Source organism: Taudactylus pleione, unplaced genomic scaffold (genome assembly GCF_031769625.1).
Source record: "Taudactylus pleione unplaced genomic scaffold, aTauple2 ptg000170l, whole genome shotgun sequence".
Lineage (NCBI taxonomy): Eukaryota > Metazoa > Chordata > Amphibia > Anura > Myobatrachidae > Taudactylus > Taudactylus pleione.
In genome coordinates this window covers 6,399,783-6,413,558 of record NW_028284572.1, presented here as the reverse complement: position 1 = coordinate 6,413,558, position 13,776 = coordinate 6,399,783, and the positions used below count along the sequence as shown (strand labels likewise).

Genomic DNA, 13,776 nt, shown 5'->3' with positions numbered 1-13,776 from the left:
AACAGGACAATGACCGAAAGCACACCTCCAAATTATGCAAGAACTATTTAGGGAAGAAGCAGACAGCTGGTATTCTGTTTGTAATGGAGTGGCCAGCGCAGTCACCAGATCTCAGCCCCATTGAGCTGTTGTGGGAGCAGCTTGACCGTATGGTACGCAAGGAGTGCCCATCAAGCCAATCCAACTTGTGGGAGGTGCTTCAGGAAGCGTGGGGTGAAATTTCTTCAGATTACCTCAACAAATTGCAGCTGGAATGCCAAAGGTCTGCAATGCTGTAATTGCTGCAAAAGGAGCATTCTTTGACGAAAACAAAGTCTGAAGGACAAAATTATTATTTCAAATAAAAATCATTATTTCTAACCTTGCCAATGTCTTGACTATATGTTCTTTTCATTTTGCAACTCATTTGCTAAATAATAAATAGAGTAAATTTTTATGTAAAACACGAAATTGTCTGGGTGACCCCAAACTTTTGAACGGTAGTGTATCTCAGCCGCGGCATGATCCCAGCCTCTACCTCACCAGTACTTTATGTCCAGCAGTGTAACGTGTACCCTTCTCTCTGGAATTCCAGGCAATGCAGGCAAACAGGTTAATGTCACAGGAATATCCCAAAGGGTCCAAGACTCTTCTACAGTGGAGTATAATCTTTAGAGGGGAATTCAATACCCACTTTTTAGCGAAAAACAATTTATCGAGCGAATTTGTACTTATCGCGTAATCCTATTAGCCGCGGTTTTCGCAGGTATGAATTCTCCATAGCAAAAATTTGCAATAAGCTTTTACCACCTCATGAGCAGGTGATAACATGTGCAAACGCCTATTTTTGGATAAAAATGTCGGGGCTTAATTCAGACCACTATTACATCCTCCTTAATGACCAATTATGCAAAAATATTTTTTTAATTAGCTTAATTTGGGTAATAATGACATGTTATTTTTGGAGTGAAAAAGTACAAAGTGCTGGAAAATTGGTTAATTGATGTGGAACAGGTATATGAGGGTGCTGTATGAGTGGGACAGGTGTTTTTAAGATTGCAGGAGGGTGTTAGAGGAGTATTTTTTTGTTTTTTTTAAAGTGTATTTAAATGACACAAATAAAGACAGTTATGGTAAAACTTACCTTTGTTAACTCTCTTTCTTCGAAGTTCATATGGATACCATGGGGTGTAGGTAGTGGTTAGGGACCGAACACCAAAAAGTCAAGCATTTAGCTCCCAGAATGCTCCTGTCCTTCCCCCTATACCCCACCCCTAAGCCTGAAACAATTCAGTTTTGTAACAAGCCCAAGGCAGGAGGAGGAAAGAGAGAAGACTGGTACACAGAAGAATCACACTCACATACTAGGGAGACGGAGACTGGTGACCAGGAAACCCAACACAGAGAAGCCAGGGGCGTCAGGGCAGGTGCCCTGTGGACCCTGTGGACTTTAAAGAAAGAGAGTTAACGAAGTTAAGTTTTATCATAACGCTCATTTTCTTCTTCAGGGTCCATAGGAATCCACAGGGAAACTATGGGGTTGTCCTATAGCAGTATTCAAAAGTGGGGACGTTCCTGAGCTGAGAGGAGTATCCTGCATCCAAATGAAGCATCCTGAGAGGCAAAGGTATCGAAGGCATACAACCTAAGAAAGGTGTGGACAGAAGACCATGTGGCTGCCTTACAAAGCTGTTCAGCTGAGGCGCCACGGTGGGCTGCCCACGAGGGACCCACAGAGCGAGTGGAATGAGCAGTGATTGTAGCCGTACAGGAAGGCCTGCCTGCGTATAGGCCTGTGAGATAGTCATGCAAAGCCATCTGGCCAGAGTCTGCTTGTTAGCTGGCCAGTTCCTCTTGTGGAATCCATAAAGAACAAATAGCATCTACATGGAAGGTACAAGTTTTCTTTGGAAAACAGATTCCCTGAGAGCACGCACCACATCCAAGAAGGCCTCACCTGCCGAGAGGTCTGGTGATTGGAAGGTCGGAACTACAATTTCCTCATTAATATGGAAATGAGAAACAACCTTGGGAAGGAAACCAGGACGAGTTCTGGACCCGTACACCAGCAGCTTGCGATTGTGTCGGGAGGCCATGAGATCCACCTCTGGCAGGCCCCACTTGTCCACTAGGAGTTAAATGACTTCTGGGTGGAGAGACCACTCTCCGGCATGTAAGTTGTGACGGCTGAGGAAGTCTGCTTCCCAATTTAGAACTCCCAGTATGAACACCGCTGAGATGGTTGGGAGGTGACATTCGGCCCATGTGAGAATACGTGACAATTCTGACATGGCTGGAGTGCCTCCCTGGTTATTGATGTAGGTCACTGCAGTGGCGTTGTCTTCCTGCACCAGTACAAGCTTCCCTGAAGAATGTCCTGAGCCAGAGTGAGGGCATTGTAGATGGCTCAGAGTTCCAACATGTTGATTGGTAGGGTCGTTTCGACTGATGTCCAATGGCCCTGGAAGGAGTGTTGACCGGTCACTGTGCCCCAGCCCCGGAGGCTTGTGTCCGTCATGAGGAGGACCCATTCCGGGATCTAGAAGGGGCGACCCTGCGTTAGGTGTATCGTCTGTAGGCACCAGGAGAGGGACCGACGCAACTCTGGAGCGAGCACCATCGTCTGGGATCTGATCCGGAGAGGTAACCCTTTCCCAATGGAAAGGATTAGGTGTTGCAGGGGCTTTGAGTGGAACTGAGCGTACTCCACCATGTTGAAGGAGGAGACCATGGATCCCAGAATTTGAATTGCTGAGTGAATTGACACTCGGCGACTGTGGAGTAATCTGCACACTTGCAGTATGGAGATCTTGTCCGCTGTCAGTAAGATTCTCTGAGTCTGAGAATCTAAAAGAGCCCCCAGATGGACCTTCTTTTGGGAAGGGCTCAGGAAGGACTTTTTCCAGTTGATTAGCCAACCATGTCTTTGCAGGAAAGTAAGGGTTACCTGTAGATGGTGGCTAAGAGCTTGCTAAGAGCAAGAGGTCGTCCAGGTATGGGAGCAGCCGGATTCCCTTACCAAACAGGTGGGCTGCCATGGTAGCCATAATTTTTGTAAAGACCCGTGAAGCTGTAGAAAGTCCATAGGGCAGAGCACGAAACTGGAAATTTTGCTGTAGGATAGCAAACCGAAGGTATTGCTGGTGAGAGGGCACTATAGGTACATGTAGGTAAGCATTCTGAATGTCCAGAGATACCATATAGGCTCCATATGAACCTGGGCACCCTGATGAACTTGTACAAGATAACAATATTTCTGACTGCGCAATCTAAACCACGCAGCCTTTGAGGGAAAAGATGACTCTCCACAAATCCTCTAAATATCGATATACACAAAACAAATATATCCCTCAAATTGGCGCAAGGAAGGTATACAATAAAGGTCCTTACATCAAACGGATGTCTTCAAAATCTTTCCTCCTCCTTTTGGGTACTGGACAGCAGGCAGCGGTTCCCCCACACAATGATAATGATTTAAGCCTGGTGATTATTATTGTATGGGGGAACTGCTGCCTGCTGTCCAGTACCCAAAAGGAGTAGGAAAGATTTTGAAAATATCTTTAAACCTCCAGCCTCTAATCGATTTGGGAAATCCATCTGACGGAGGAGCAACCCAAGGCCCCTGTATTTACCCTTTGTGGTGATATGATTTTTATCTTTATTTCTATGTGAGTGCAATGTGTTAATAAATTTTGTCCTTTTTCTGGCATATTGCACTATGTTTCTCTGTTCTCTCTCTGAAGGATTGAGGTACACATTTGGGAGGAGAAAATCTGAACCTCAATTGGCTGAAATATCCTCATCTTAACGCTGGAGAAGGGAAACACATAAGAATTCTTAAAAAGAAATTCCTTTGTTTGACCTTATTTTATACCTTCCTTGCGCCAATTTGAGGGATACCCTGATGAACTTGAAGATTTTAGATTGAGTATAGGGCAATAAGACTCATTTGGTTTCTGAACCAGAAACAGGGTGGAGTAATAACCTTTCCTTTGCTGTGACAGCGGAACTGGAGCTATTACCCCTCTTGCAGCAAGGACTGAATGGCTTTTTCGAGGAGCAGGGCCTTGTTCGGATTCGAAGGAGGGCCTGCACAAAATAATTGTTGGGATGGCCTTTTTAGAAAAGAGATGGCATACCCGTGAGAGACCACTTCTTGTCTGTGGTAGTCAGATGCCAGTGCTGGGCAAACAGTAGAAGTCAGCCTCCTACTCTGGGATCTCCCAGGGGAAGGCCCTTCCCGTCAGGCATGTCCTCAGATTTGCCACATGGGCGTCTGGTGGCCCAGGTCTTCATCATTTAACAGAGAAATATATATTGTACAAGTGCTGTTTGGGAGCTTTCAGTGAACTTTTAAGATCTATTCACATACCATTGATAAAATTCATATGTTGCAATGTATTAAGGCAATTGTTGTAGTATATAGGCATAAATGTGTGTTTTATATATGATACTGAATTTATTTTATTTTTGAACAGCAATTCAGTTTTATATGTAATAAACTGACAATTCTTGGCATCAGTATCCGCCTTCCATGAACGAAGCCAAAGACTATGGCGGATAGCCCCTGAAGTAGCCGAGGCTTTGGAGGCCAGAAGACTAGTAGCTAAAGCCGCTTCTCCTAAATAGGGGGCCGCATCCCTGATGTTAGCTATATAGGACATCTGTTCTCAGGAGGCCTCTAAGGAGAATGATTCCTCTAAAGCATCTGTCCAGCCTTCAATGGCCTTAGCCACCAGGACGTGGCCAAAGCTGGACGAGCAATAGTTCCTATAAGATAATACACAGATTTTAGGCCAGCCTCAATCTTCCTATCCGTTGGGTCCTTCAGTGAGGAAGCTGTAGAGATGGGTAAAATAGAGCTTTTATGCAAATGTGTGACATGGGAATCTACTGCAGGGGAGCTGCCCATTTGGCACAGACAGCTGCCGGAATAGGATAAATAGAGATCAAGCGTTTTTGGGAATGAAATTTTTTACCAGGAGTAAAAAGTGCTGTGATGTGTTCTGAAAGCTGATCTGAGTGAGGAAACTCTGCCAAAACCACCTTTTGTTTTTTAAATAGCAGGTGTTTTGGTTTGGGGGCGGGTTCATCATCTGTTATCTGGAGGACAGATTTGACCACTCTCACTAAAGCCGGTATATTGATTCTAGACTGAAGTTCTTCCTCCCCTGAGGGAGACTCAGACTTAGAAAGATCAGCATTGTCTGCCTCTTCAAATGACTCAGAATCTGAGAGTTATGTAGACTGTGAAGATAACACAGAAGGGATGTGGTGATGATCCCAACAAGCGGGATGCCGTCTGCTGGAACCCCGGCATCGGAATCCCGAACTCCGAGACAACATCGGCACCAAAATCCCGACAGATGGCATCCCGATCGTGAGGATACCGAGGAAAGGTGGGTATTATTTTACTTAACATTAGGCTCCAAGCAGGGGGGAGGTTAGGGTTCGGCTTCGGGCAGGGTAGGTTCAGGCACCACCGGGGGGGAGGGGGGAGAGGGTAAGGTTAGGCACTAAGGGGGGAGGGTTAGGGTTGGGCACTAAGGGGGGAAGGTTAGGTTCAGGCACTTACCGGGACGGTTAGGGTGCGGGGTAAGGAGGGTTAGTATTAGGGTACAGGAAAGGAGGGTTAGAGTGTAAATAGGACAGGGGAATATTACTTACCGTTCCCCTGTCGGGATTTGAACCAACCAGCATCCTGTCCATCGTTATTTCATTCCGATTCCACACAGGACGCTTAGTAGTTTTACTAGGTAGGGGCTTCTCACCTTGCAACATATTTTGAAAGACTGTAGAAGAAGCCTCTGTACTGAAGAAGAGAACATATCTACCCACGGAGAGGGCATAGGAGGTACCTGTATTGCTTGTACCTGTTGTGGCAACCCCGTAGGGGGAATTACTGCCGGGACTGCTAGGTGGTCCGCAATATAAGTCAGCACCTGACACAAGGAGGCCCAGGTGGGCTCTTGGGCAGGGGCTGGAGGGACTGACATGCCTGGTGAAGTACAACACTTTGCACAAAGTCTGTCCTGCATTAAATTCTCCTCAGATAAACCTGTTGTACAGGCTCTGCATGATAGCAGTATAGGTGCAGCTGCTTCATTGCTATTCTTGCCCTTGCTAGACATAGCTGCAGAGTAGTATAGCACACAGTATGGCACGGAGCAATATGAAACCACCAAGTATGTGACAATCACCAAACACAAGTGGGCATGCACTATAGTGATTCTAAATATGGTTTAGATAAACTGCAGGAGATCACAGCTCAGATATGGCAGTGAGTGAAGTGCAACTGCACAAATACAAGTAAATGTGAAGTGCAGTAGTTTTTGACCCTTATACACCGGTATATTAGGGCTATAAGCGAAAAACAGGAAAAGATATAAGCTGACAGTATATGTAAAACAGACAGACAGGGCTAGCATAAGTCACATACAATGCAGAAGTTTGAGGTATGTAAGGGGACCGGACCCAGCGTTTCCCAGAGAAATCTGTGAGTGTTGCATTAAGAGAAAATGGCCAACGGAGATCAGAGGGGGCGGGGTCTGAGGAGATCGACGAGACCGCTGTGGGATGGCACCTAGAGCTGGGGGAGGGGGTAGCTGAAAGGGAATGGCTGACCTTCCCATGACTATTTTTAGACCTCGGGGCGCTGGATTCCATGTCCAGATGGTGTCCCTGGTGGTCTAGTGAATTCCCCAGCCAGTTCTGGGCGTTCACACTCAGCAACTCCGGTCTGTCCCCTGAGACCGCAGGTGAGACTGCTAAACTGCGGGATACCGCGAGCGGTAACCCGCCTTACCTGTCCCCTGAAGTCCGTGTTGCAGTTTGGGGTCCTCCCGTGGGGCCGGCTAGCAAGGTCCCCGGGAGCCCCTGCCGAAAGTACTGAGTCATGGCTGGAGTTGCGGCCGCGGAGGGGTGATGGAGCGACAGCACAGACGTCCTAAGGACAGTGTAAGAATAATAAATAAATCATAAAAAGTCTGGTGTTTGGTCCTTAACCACAACCTACACCCCATGATATCCCTGTGGATCCCTATGGACCCTGAAGAAGAAATATACTTATAGGTATTTTTATGCATCACCAATTCAAAAAGAACATTTATTTTGCTGAAAAAACACACTTGCTTTTAATCATGATTTGGTTGTTTTAGAAAAATGCAAATAACAGCCATTTGAAGAACCCCAAATACTTGTATGAGGGCCACTAATACACTATATACTGTTATCCTACATTATCTCGCCTTTTTATTGGGGGGGGGGGGGTGGCAAGCAGATTTCCCCATTTTTTACCTATACTTATTGCATAGTAAAATAGTAAATACTTCTCTATATATGTCCATGTTTTTAAAACTTTAAATTGTGAAAAATAAAGGCAAAAGGAAAGAGAGAGATGGGTCGGTAGTTGGAGAGAGTGTTACCCATATTCTCCAAACAGCCATAGGTGGCCAATGAACAACTGTAACTGCTTTTTGCTTTATTGATTGAAATTAAAGTTGTTTGGTGATTTTAGCTATTATATATATTTGTTTCTGCCAAATCTCAAGGAGTGATACAGTTGGATAAAATAATCAGTGATGTGCAGTGAGGTGAGGTAGGTGAGGCAGAGCCTTTCCTGTCATACTTAGGTATACTTCAGTTTTTACTATAAAAATTATAAGAAAAACATAAAAAATATTATAAATATCTTCTTTGTATTATTCTAATCATTTTTATAGTCAAAACTCTGGAGTAAAAAGTGTATGGCAGGTGAGGCACTGCCTCCCCTGTCTACCTTTTCCGCACATCCCTGATAAAAAAACACCAAATTTCCAGCACTATATACTGCTGCACCTTTGTACAATGGCCTCAGTTTCATATATGTATCTGTAAATCTGACTCTGATACTATCTAGTGCCTCCCCAGCCATTTATCTCACTGAACGTCACTGAAAATAATATAACCCACAGCCAAATGAATAAGCCTTTGAAATACAGTAACAATAAGCTTACCATTACAATTACAATCAATAAGATATACAGTATAGACCATTTAAGAATGAAAACATATATGTAACTTACTTCCATCTGATTTTTCACTTGGGTCACCATGTTTTTATCTCTCCAATCAAACCGTAAAGGCAAAGGATCTTTTCTCACAGAAGTCTCATTAAGTATAGTGTAGTCTTGGCTCATTGTAGGGTAGCTTTTCAAGTAAGTTTCTAAAAAACCAAATGTGAATAAAATATAATCCATTTGGTCTTTAATGTGCAAATATATTAAAATAAAAATGTTTCTTTTTTTATTATTATCCTTTATTTTTCTTTGGCACATCTTTATGGGGGTATTTATCAAAGACTGGAGAGAGAGAAAATTGTGAGAGATAAAGCACTAACCAATCAGCTTCTAGCTTACATTTTACAAGCTGTGTTTGAAAAATAACAGTTAGGTGCTCTAAGCTTAGGCCATGTGACCGGATCTCAATGGGCCCGTAAGGATTATTGGTTGTTATGAGTCCACATTCAGATATTGCCTATACAGTTGAGTCTCCCATATCCAAATATTCCAAAATACGAAATATTCCAAAATAGAAAATTTATTTAGCATGACTGAGATAGTGAAACCTTTGCTTTTTGATGGTTCAATGTACGGGTCATTCCGTGTCAAATCAACACACTGACTTTACCTCACCAACTCAGATTTTGATCAAATTTGGTATATGGAGAGTATATATGTACCCTAAGAAAATACAAATATTATTTAAATATATCATGCCGTTTCCAAAATATGGCTATGTAAAGTTTTAAAAAATCTGTCAAAAACGCACAACCTGCATATTTTCAAATCACCATAGCAGCTCTCCTAATTAAGGATGTAATTTTACTGAGTTTTTATGCTCTTTCCTGATGATATACAATACAATAGGCTTTGTGAGGAAAAACTTTTTCCAAATTCAAACTGACATTTTTTATCATGAGTATCTCAAAAAGCGCATCGACAAAAAAGTTCAAAACATTTCTGGAAATAGTGTATACTAATGTTAAATGTTTGTCAAAATTTAAAAGTGGGAGGATAATGGGTTCATAGTTAAAAATTATTTTAAAATCAAGGTAGTTTATTCAAAAAAGCCGGGTGTATTACAAGTAGTAATAGGTAATAATAGATTTGATGGCTTCATTAGTTTAATTATACAAAATCAAGTTGAATAGAAATACTGTACTTGATATTGTATTAGTCAGTCAACAATGTTAGCTGAAGATAGTTTGACAATGCCTTAGTGGTTTTTAAAGTGTCATCAGGAGACAGGACATAAATTCTTCCAGTTGGGAGTTATAGGGTCGACTTTGCATAAGACATCTATTAGAGGTATTAGAGGTATCCATAGTACATCAGGCTTCCTTGGATAAAAGAATGATGGTGAAGGTCCAGCTGGGTGAAGGAAGGTCACTTTTAATTTGTCTTCATCTTCATTCTTGTTCATCACATAAGCAAGCCATCATTTCTTGATATACAGTACACAACGGATATATAGCCAACTGGAGTTTGTAACGAATACTGCAGATGATGTTGTAGCCTTAGAAAAGGTTTTCACAGATATTTTTGATGTACTTGAATGAAAAGGTATAAAAGCATGATACTGTTGTGTTCCCTGAATAGTTACTGACTGGCTGAAACGTTCAATTCAAAAATGTTTCACACTCAATATAGTCTTCTTGCGTTGTGAACATCAAATTAATTCCAGATAAACAGTATTTTCTACTGCCCATTGATAAAGTTGGAGAGGTGTGAGGATTTGGTTCTCATATGGACGTTGTAGGCTGGCTCTACAATTAGGCCTACAATATTTGAATTTTTGTAAATTCTCTTAATTACTTTTTTACAAACTCTACATGTGAGAATATATAATATCTATATTATATATTCTCACATGTAGATATTGACAAAAAGTAATTAAGAGAATTTACATTTAAATTCAAATATTGAGTGTTGGGATAATTTTAGTTGTTCCCACAATTGGATTTAAAAGTAGGCCCTGATTTTTTCAAATGTAGTGCCTACTCCTGTTTGAAATAATTTTTAACTATGAACCCATTATCCTCCCACTTTTAGATTTTGACATTTAACATTAATATGTATAAAATTTTTCCAGATTTTTTTTTAAACTTTTTTGTTGGTGCACTTTTTGAGATAATCATTATCAAAAATTTCAGTTTGAATTTGGAAAAAGTTTTTCCTCACAAAGCCTACTGTGTTGTATATCATCAGGAAAGGGCATAAAAAACACACTAAAATGACACCACTCCCACCTCTCTAGATTAATTAGGAGAGCTGCTATGGCGCTTTGAAAATATGCTGGTTGTGCGATTTTGACAGATTTTTGAAAACTTTAACATAGCCCTATTTTGGAAATGGCATGATGTATTTAAATAATATTTTTCTTTGACTACATATACAATATACTCTCCATATACCAAATTTGAACAAAATCTGAGCTGGTGAGGTACAATTTTAAGTGTGTTGATTTGACACGGAATGGCCCGTACACAAACTTTGTTTAAGGCACAAAATTATACAAAATATTGTATAAAATTACCTTCAGACTGTGTGTATAAGTTTTATACGAAACATAAATACATTCTGTGTTTAGATTTGGGTTCCATTCCCAAGTTATTTCATTATTTGATGCAAATATTCCAAAATACGGAATACTTCGATATCCAAAATACCGCTGGTCCCAAGCATTTTGGATATGGGAGAGTCAACCAGTACATGTATACTAAACTTGACAGTCTCTCAGAAATGGGCATTTATTTGTTTATAGATTCTAAATTAGTGCATTGATCAGTAATACTGCACCTTCAAAATCTGACATTTCATTGGCCACAAAGGACTATGGATGGTAGTACAAGGGAGCCATAAATAGAAAAATAAATAATAAAAACAGGTATAAAAAAATAAAAATAATTGATTTTAACTTACGAGAAAACTCTTCAACTGACAAGTCAGAAAACTGGTTGAGTCCATAATATGCATCTCTGCTATCATATGCAAAACTGTTTAGATGTTCATGTCTTTGCAAGCTTTCCTGGGTGAAAAAGTGCAAGTGTCATTGATTAAATGTAAACATACTATATCAGTTCCATTTGCAAGGATTAGTAACTAGGAATGGTTCTGGAGAGATAGGGGTCTATTTACTAAGCCTTGGATGGAGATAAAAGTCGATGGAGATAAGGTGCCAGCCAATCAGCTCCTAACTGTCATTTTTCAAACACAGCCTGCGACATGGCAGTTAGGAGCTGACTGGCTGGTACCTTATCTCCATCCAAGGCTTAGTAAATAGACCCCAGAGTTCCATAATACTGAGATCTATTTTCACTCCATCCCATTATACTGCCTTCATGTCAATAGCTTTTTGTATTCATTTGGTGAGTTAAATAGGTCATACTTGCCTAATCTCCTGTAACATTAAGGTTACTGACTAATATTTGGAGCATCATCAAAGACTGATGGGAGAGCCAGTTACCCTCCCGCATTCTACCAACTTCCTACTGAAATTAGGGGATGGGGTTGCAATGCTCAGAGTATTACATCTTCATGGTATGGGGTTATGGGAGGAGGGCCAAAATGATGCAATACACCATACCTGTCCACAGTAGTCACATGCATCTACCCTCGGGAAACTCCCCATGAGGAGTAAAAAATATTGGCAGATATGAATTAGACAAAGAAACATGTGCTTTGTATTTAATGACTTACCCCAGTATTTTTTGATTATCAATACTCTAATGGTAACAAGAGTGTTCCGCTGCCCACCAGTCATCCTTACAGTGCACATCATCAAAGGGATTTTTTTTTAATTAACACTAGTAGCTAAGGAGTACTGTACAGTATGCTGCACATAAATAAATAGTTTATAATAGAGGTGCACAATTATTTCACTTACTGTAAGCTTCAGTAAATTGTTGAGGACTGCACACAAAATATTTTCTATTTACATTACTGATTAATAAAATTGTAATGCTATTTAATGGTTATACTATATTTTACACACAAATTGACAACACTGCTGTCAGGTAAAAATCTTTCCCACATAGAGAGGAGGGGAAAAGTACTCAGAAGTTCTAGAGGACAGGGGTAGAGAAACACTAACAGGTCACATTTTCCAGACCTCCTAGCAGGTGCACGGGTATGTTACCAACTGTTACATTTTAAAGTCTGGGTTCCAGAAGAGCAAGTTTGAGAAAAACTGCTCTCTAACAACATGTACAACTAGCTTACATATAGATAGAAATCCTAGGCTTGCTACACAAGAGCAAATAGCTCATGTGGTAAGTGTTTGACTGTGATCAATGATCTGAAAGTTCAAGTCCCCTGCATGGCACGCTGTGCAATGTATGTTTTAAATAGAGGGTGATTTATCTGAAAGTTATTACTGACAAAGTGCACATACTGCATGCCCTTTCCAGTGAGGCTAAGATGAACACAGATGGTTGCTGAGAAATCACTCACGCAACAGGAGAATGGAAGTTATACACATCTCGGAGTCTGCATGCATAGGAATGCAAATACACTTTCTGCTTGTGTTTTGTTTAAATGCCGTTATATTCATTTTGCGACCAATTTTGCATTAGACCCCCTATCACTTACTTTCTTTCCCTATTATCCGTGCCAATGGATGGAAAGGATAGGAAGCATTTAAATTCAAAAGTATAATAGTTCAAAATGACTGACATAAATAAATACTTATAGTTTTAGCATCTGGTTTAGTTCTTACATCATGATTTGTCTATTTTGATTGCCTACAAATGCATACCTCCCAACATTTGTATATTCATTTTCGGGACTTGCGTGTGCTCCAAAAGGGGGCATGACCTGTCCGTCCCACTTTACATCACTCAGGGGCGTGCCCAGCGCTCTCTGAGATGCTGGGCTGCCTGCAGGCGTCCCCTGAACTGTGAATAGATGCCGTGCGCATGCGCACTGCATCTATTCTCTCTCTGCTTAGCGGCTGAGCAGTGGTGTGTGCTCCTCCCAACTTCCTCCGCAATGCGGGACACTGTCACAAGCTGCGGCACTACGAATGCAGGACGAGGCGAACACCAGGCGAGCGTTCGCTAAAACTCCTCCTACCTCCTGTCCATCATTCCGGGATCGTTCTGGATTGGCTCCTGCATCTATTTCCTTCTGGTGCGAACGCTGCTCCGATGCCGGTGATAGCGTTTCACACGTTTCCGGTTTTGGTGTTGTCTCCTGCTATCCAGTCGAGTACCCAGACCTCCTGTCTACTATTGTTACCTGCCATTTGTGTCATCTAGGTGACACGGTCCGCATATCTACTACCTGCCGTTTGTGTCATCCAGGGGGCACGGTCCGCATACCCACGCGCTGTCATTTCTGTTATCCAGGCGGCACAGACAGCACTCAGTGTCCAGAGTGCACAGTTCAGCATCCAGCTGCTTGTGTCAACCAGATGGCACAGGCCGCACTCCAGCGTCCAGTTGCTTGTGTCAACTCGGCGGCACAGGTCACAATCCAGCGTCCAAAGTATGCAATCCTGCGTACCACCACTTGTGCCAACATGGCGGAACAGGTCCTTCTTCAGACCACCGCAGCCAAGGCTACTACACGGCCCAGAGGCCGCATCTTGCTCTACGGCCCACATGCCACAGTCTGCTACACGGCCCAAAGGCCGCATCTTGCTCTACGGCCCACAGGCCACAGCCTGCCAAGGCTGCTGCATGGCCCAAAGGCTGCAACTTGCTCTACGGCCTCAGGCCAAAGCCTGCCAAGACTGCTACAAGGCCCACAGGCCGCA

General features: G+C 42.2%; 1 protein-coding gene across 2 annotated transcripts in view; it reads right to left on the bottom strand.

Moving 5' to 3' along the window:
• The window catches only part of CTSO (cathepsin O), a 37,173-nt gene that overhangs the window by 18,018 nt on the left and 5,379 nt on the right, over nt 1–13,776 (bottom strand). Inside the window, exons 2-4 of one of the 2 annotated variants that reach the window (XM_088475355.1) lie at nt 10,941–11,046; nt 8,043–8,182; nt 6,785–6,925 (exon numbers count right to left, since the gene is read on the bottom strand). In XM_088475355.1, the coding sequence (XP_088331481.1) occupies nt 6,785–6,925; nt 8,043–8,182; nt 10,941–11,046 (387 nt within the window). The remainder of the gene's footprint in view (nt 1–6,784; nt 6,926–8,042; nt 8,183–10,940; nt 11,047–13,776) is intronic. The other variant, XM_088475356.1, reaches the window with a different exon arrangement.